Source organism: Orycteropus afer, unplaced genomic scaffold, assembly GCF_000298275.1.
Source record: "Orycteropus afer afer isolate SDZICR_OR568_19922 unplaced genomic scaffold, OryAfe1.0 scaffold01447, whole genome shotgun sequence".
Lineage (NCBI taxonomy): Eukaryota > Metazoa > Chordata > Mammalia > Tubulidentata > Orycteropodidae > Orycteropus > Orycteropus afer.
Window position 1 is genome coordinate 2,436 of NW_006923034.1, and position 6,318 is coordinate 8,753.

Below are 6,318 nucleotides of genomic sequence, written 5' to 3' on the forward strand. Positions count from 1 at the left end.
AGATCAATTATGCTCCTGAGAAAACAACAGATGATAAATGTATTCATTAAAGAACTCACTACTGTGGTAACAATGAAACCAATGCAAAATATAAAATACTAAAACTCTATATTGAAGTGGTTAAAACATGGACCTTGAAGCCAGAGTGCCTGCATCAAATCCTGGTCTGTGTCCTGTTAATTGGGTAACTTTGAGCAATTTACTTAACTTCTTCATGCCTCAATTTCTTCATCTCTGTGTTTGAGATTTTGACAATGCCTCATTCAGTGAGTTCTAGGGAAAGGTGCTCAACCTCTTAGAATCTCAGTCTGTTCATCTTTAAAATAGTAATAATGACAATATCTACTTCATCAGTTGCTGTGAAGAGTAAATGATTTAATATTTGTCAGATGTTTACTATTGTATATGAGTTGATAAGACATTTAAATGGTGTACAGCCCATATGAAGTTTTCAAGAAATGGTAGTCATTACTATAGAACACTAAGAAATTAAAAAATTTTCATGTCTTTACCTGTAGGTGAATAATTATGGATGACACAGACACATATTTATTTAATTTTAAAGGCTATAATTTTGAGCGTTCCCTGATTGATATTGACGTACTAGAAAACCTAGAGGACTTTGAAATTAGAGATGACGATGTCTTCATAATCACATATCCAAAATCTGGTAAGTTTGAGGACTACACTTCCTATTATGTGTCTTTACTCTGGTTTGTTAATCCATGTGTACAAATGTGCCTTTAACCCAACATGGAGAGCAGCCCAATCTATATTTAGACATCATTGAGGAACAGAAAAAAGAAAAAAAAACTGAAATGAAACTCAAACCTCTATGACATAAGGTCATTAAAATGCATATATTATCATTTCTAATGGTAAATATAAAGAAACCAAATACTGAGTCAAGAGAAAATTCTTGGTAATTTGAGAAACTAGCATGTTTTTGACTAATGCTGATTGCTTTACATTCATGTAGCAATGAAATAATTTTGAAGTAAATGAACTGACATCAAATGCCCCATTCCAAAAGCTTCTAGAACATAGGAGATATGGTGTTATATATAAGCAATGTTATATCGTGTAGTTAGTTCTGTTCAAAGTTACACTGGAATCTGTTAGTACAATAGAAAGTATTCCTTCTGCTCCTAGACATTCTCAAGCCCTTTCCCTCTACTTTGAAAGTCATGACCTTGTTTACTTAGAAACACATTGCTTTATCCGTAGCAATAGGGAACATATTTACCTCGATAGGCAGAACCTGGAGAGGGACCCTCCAGTAATGCGAGTTCACCTGGAGTCTGGTCATTGGACTAGAATGTCATGACACTGTAGGTATTACACAGAAAAAGAGTTGTATAAACAGTTAAGGGAATTAAATAGGAGGCCTTCTTAGTGTTAGCACTAAATTATGGCTGTCAAACGTGACAGGTCTATAATAAAATCTGTGAACATAATCCACCAAACTCAATCATTTGGTATGTGAAAAATATGGTATCTTTGAATTTTCCAGGTTGGTCTTTCATTCCAGCTTAGGCAAACATTGCTTTCCTTTTGACAGCTCTCAGTTGAAAATAGTCCTCTCTCCTGATTGTCAATGCTTCATTAATTAGCATTATTTCTGATGAAAGTTAATTCTCCAACAGAATTCATTTTTTTGACAAGTATTCCATGATAGCTGGATTCCAGTTTAAGAACCTCAAATAAGCCTTCAGCCTCTAGTGTTTGCTATGTTGTTGCTATGTGCCGTCCAGTCGGACCCGACTCATAGTGACCCCTCCTTTGGTTTCCGAGGTGATATCAATATGGAAGTAGATTGTGCCATCTTCCTTCCGAGGAGTGGCTGGTGGGTTTGAACTGCCAGCCTTCTGGTTAACAGTCAAGTGCCTTAGGCACTATGCTACCAGAGCTTCTAGGGTTTGCTATAGAGATCTGTTTTTTTAGATCTATGAAGACCGTCATTACAAAGAAGTGAGGAACCATGATACTTTGGGGTCACAGAAGGCACTGAAAAATCTTCTATCATGGTGATGCCTACTTCAGCACAGGGTGAAAGTTGGAAGGCTTGGCTTGAATTTTCACAGTGGTTGATGTAGACAAAGAATTAAAGCTAGAGTTAAACTCTCGCATACAATTTCACATTTGATCATCGTGTGGTTGTCCAAGAACACCACGAACAAGTTGGTCATACATAGTTTGGTCATTAGAGTAAATAGATGTTTCCAATTACTTCATTAATTTGCCTCTGTTTTGTCTTTTCATCTTTGTAATGTTTAAATATATTATAGAACTTGAGAATAACTTGAGAAAGTCATTCTGTCATGTGGTAGATTTGGAAACCAAGGTTGTGATTGTCAAGATCTGAAAAGGGACTGAGATTTGTCCTGCATGCAAGGTTAAGAAGAAAATGGCACACTTTCTAGATTTTGGCAGATGATATGAGCGTTTTGGGTCAGGAACAAAAGCCTTTATTACTGAGGGCACAGCAGTCAACATTAACTTCTTATTTAGGTTGATTCCCTTGAAGAATGACCTACCAATGCTGATTTTCATCTTCACGAATTCCCAACACACTGAAAGCTCCTCTTGTGTTTCTTAGATGAGACAAAATAGTTTTTCTGAAGTGAATTGCAGTAGACCTAAAGTGTGGTCACGCTAACATCCAGGAAATTAAAACAATATCTGAGGTCATTGTTTATTGTGTTGAGATTAAGATGCAATTGAAGTTCTTAATGATGCATTTCCATAGACTTCCTAAGTTCAGCTCTGAGAGCCTGGTCAAAGTCCATTCTCCTAAGCCAGGTTGAGACTTGGCAGCGAGAGAACAGTGCAAACTGAGTATCTTCACATGGTTACTGACCCAGTATGGCCACAAAAGAACTCAATACTCACCATCAAAATTAGGTTCCCTTGAAGGTTTTGGGCCAATATCTGAGTGGGTGATGGTTTTTTGTAATTGACCAGAGAAGATACCTGAAACTTTCATTGTTACCAATCTGTTAGCTTGTGATTCCTTGGCTTAACCGGTCCTTTCAAAGTAGCAGGCTCTGCTTCATAAATGCACTTCTGAATCTTTCTTGGAAGAGTTGGAATAGTGTGTTCTACTCCTTGTATTGTCACTAATAAATCATTCACAATACTCACCAATAAAAATTGCCAAAAATTAGTACAAGTATATTTTATCACACCTGGGTCCATCAAGAGGAGCTCTAGTGGCATAGTGGTTAAGGAATTCAGCTGCTAACCAGAAGGTTGGTGGTTGAACCCACCAGTGGTTCCAACCTAAAGCTGCTCCTTGGGAGAAAGTTGAGGTGGTCTACTTCCATAAATATTCACAGCCTTGGAAACCCTAGGGGGCAGTTGTACTCTGTCTTTAAGAGTCACAATGAGTCAGAATAGACTTGATGGCAGTGGGTTTGGTTTTTGGTTTTGGTTTCATTTAAATGGAAAGAGAATTATTCAAAACATTTCCATGATTTCCCAAATCCTTTTATATACAGCCAACGTCGAGGGTTGATTGTTCCAGGAAGCCAGAATCTACAAGTACACTGAAATTTTTTTGTCTCAGGATTGCAATGAGTCAGAGTCGACTCGACGGCAGTGAGTTTGGTTTGGTTTGTCTCCAATAATGTGTTCATGGGAAGTTAAGGACTATCACTGGCCATTTGGTATAAGAAAATGTTTCATAACATGAAGCTGAAAATGATAGAAACCAGGAGGAGGGGGAGAAATAGAAGACAATTTTGAGGGGATAGACATCTGGGACTTGAGCTCTTAATTTTTCTCTATTTACAAAAGATAAAATTCTGAGAATGGAGACTAAAAAGTAAAAACAGATGTAGCTAAAGAAGACAATAAAAAGGGACCTTACATGAAGTAGAGGAAACAGAGAGAAGGAGCTGAAGAATTCCTCTGAATCAGCTCACCATGGAATCAGAAAACCTAAGACTCTTCAAAGTGAAAAAGGAACTAATAGAACTTGATTGTAGCTTTACTAATTTTAATGTAAAATAGAAAACAAACAAATAAAAAACAACATCTGGCCAAATTTAAAGGTACATTTAGGTTGAAGACCTTCCTTCTGAGGAGTGGCTGGTGGGTTTGAACCTCCAGCCTTACTGGTTAGCAGTCAAGTGCCTTAGAATAAAGATGGCTGGCATGACTGTCTACATTTACTCACTCACTGTCATTGAGTCCACTCTGCCTCATACCGACCCCCACTGGGTTTCAGAGCATGTGAATCTCTGTAGTAATAGATCGCTCCATCTTTCTTTCTCAGAGCAGCTGGTGGGTTTGAACCACCAACCTTCTGGTTAGCAGTCAAATGCCTTAGGCACTGTGCCACCAGAGTGCCTTTCTACATTTACTATTAGAAATCAATTCAGAGTTGAAAACAAGATTTTTCATTTTTGCAGGTACAATCTGGACTCAGCAAATACTAAGCTTGATTTATTTTGAGGAACATCGTAACAGAACTGCAATTGTGGAAACAATTGATCGAGCCCCTTTCCTGGAGTACAATATACGCAAAGTGGACTTTCTCAAGCAACCATCTCCTCGTCTCTTTTCTTCCCACATTCCTTATTATTTAGCACCAAACGGTCTCAAGAACAAAAAAATTAAAGTACGTCAAAAAAATGACTTACGAACTTTTTCTCCAGGCATGTCTTATTCACTCACTCTGTTGTTGTTGTTGTTGTGTGCCGTCGAGTCGAACCTGACTCATAGAGACCCCTCCTTGGGTTTCCGAGGCAGTATCACTATGGAAGTAGATTGCCCAACTTTCCTTCCAAGGAGTGGCTGGTGGGTTTGAACCACCAGTCTTCTGGTTAGCAGTTAAGTGCCCTAGGCACTATGCTACCAGAGCTCTCATCCACATTCTTTCAAATGTTTTGATTCTTATATGGTGATGATATTGTCTGACATATTTAAAAATAAGTAGGAGATTATAGGCATATGCATACATTGAGTCATTTTTCAATGCGATTACATAGAAAGGTATCTTCCTTGTCAGCACATAAAACTCCCTTCTTTTTCATAGCATTTTATTGTGATCTATATATGCAATATGGACGGACAGGTAGGTTCCAGCAAATGTATATGTTATATTGTGATAAGCATTCTCACAGATCTTTGTATTTCTCTATTCTAGTGAAATGTTTCCATAAAAGCAGATTTTTTGTTAATGTATCTGACTACTTTAAATTTTGTTGGCATTGCCTACTTACCTTCTGTGATGTATCCACTCACACTTGTTCAGACAGCACACAAGGACGCTGCTTTCTTCACATGCTTCCCAGTGATTGCAGTGATCCACTTTGTTAAAAAAAATCTCACTCATGAATAGTTTGCATTTCTTTTAATTATTAATAAGATTGAGTATCTTTTTTCTGTGCTCTTAGTCTTTTGATAATTCTTTATAGTCTTTGCCCATGTATTTTTTTTTAGTTTGTTTTGTATTTCCTCTTTTCTAGAAACACTTATGGCTACCAACCTAAAGAATATCGGGAGGTTCAAACCCACCCAGCAGCCTTGGGTTTCTCTATTGTGTTATTCATTATGCAAAGACTCCTGTTCTACTGGTCATTGCATACAAACTGTCATGTTGCTCAATTGTTTCATCTTAAAATGTTTTAACAGTTTGTATTGTGAGATGTCTTCTTTTTTGCCTGAGGTTTTGTTGTATGGCTTTGTTCATTCTTGATTTTCACTGCTATTTCATCTTACCAATTGTGTAATATAAGTATCTATCTATGCTTTTCCTTCACTAAATAATTAGGTTCTTCCAGTGTTTGGTATTATGACATGGGGCTTTCAACATTCATCAACATGTCCCCTGATACACATCTGTATGAGTGTCCTATAGTATTCACCCAAGAATAAAATTGTAAATCGACAAACACAGGGATATTTAACCTGGGAGGAGGGAAGCTATTGCCATAGAGTTGATTCTGACTGATAGTGACCCCCAGAGGATTTACAAGGGTGCAAATTTTTATGGGAAATATATCGTCTCATCTTCTTCCCATCGACCAGCTGGTGGGTTTGAACCACTGACCTGGTTAATAGCCAACTACATTGTCCACTGCACCACCAGAGCTCCTTGTTCAGCCTGACAAAGTGGTACTAAAACAAGGCAGTTCTATGAGCTCATCTTGGTCCTCATTCCCTAGTACTTTTTCTTTTTAAATTTCTTAATGTGTGTGTGTGTGTGTGTATAGGCATATGCATACATTATATATACCATATATATGTATATATATTGTGTATATATATATACACACAATATATATATATGGGAGCTCTGGTAGCATAGTG

At 37.4% G+C, this 6,318-nt stretch overlaps 1 protein-coding gene across 1 annotated transcript in view; it reads left to right on the forward strand.

Moving 5' to 3' along the window:
* The first annotated feature begins 528 nt into the window (after positions 1-528).
* Positions 529-6,318, forward strand: part of LOC103213242 (amine sulfotransferase-like) — a 12,274-nt gene continuing 6,484 nt past the window's right edge. Inside the window, exons 1-2 of the mRNA XM_007959091.1 lie at positions 529-670; positions 4,416-4,624. Coding sequence (XP_007957282.1) covers positions 529-670; positions 4,416-4,624 — 351 coding nt within the window. The remainder of the gene's footprint in view (positions 671-4,415; positions 4,625-6,318) is intronic.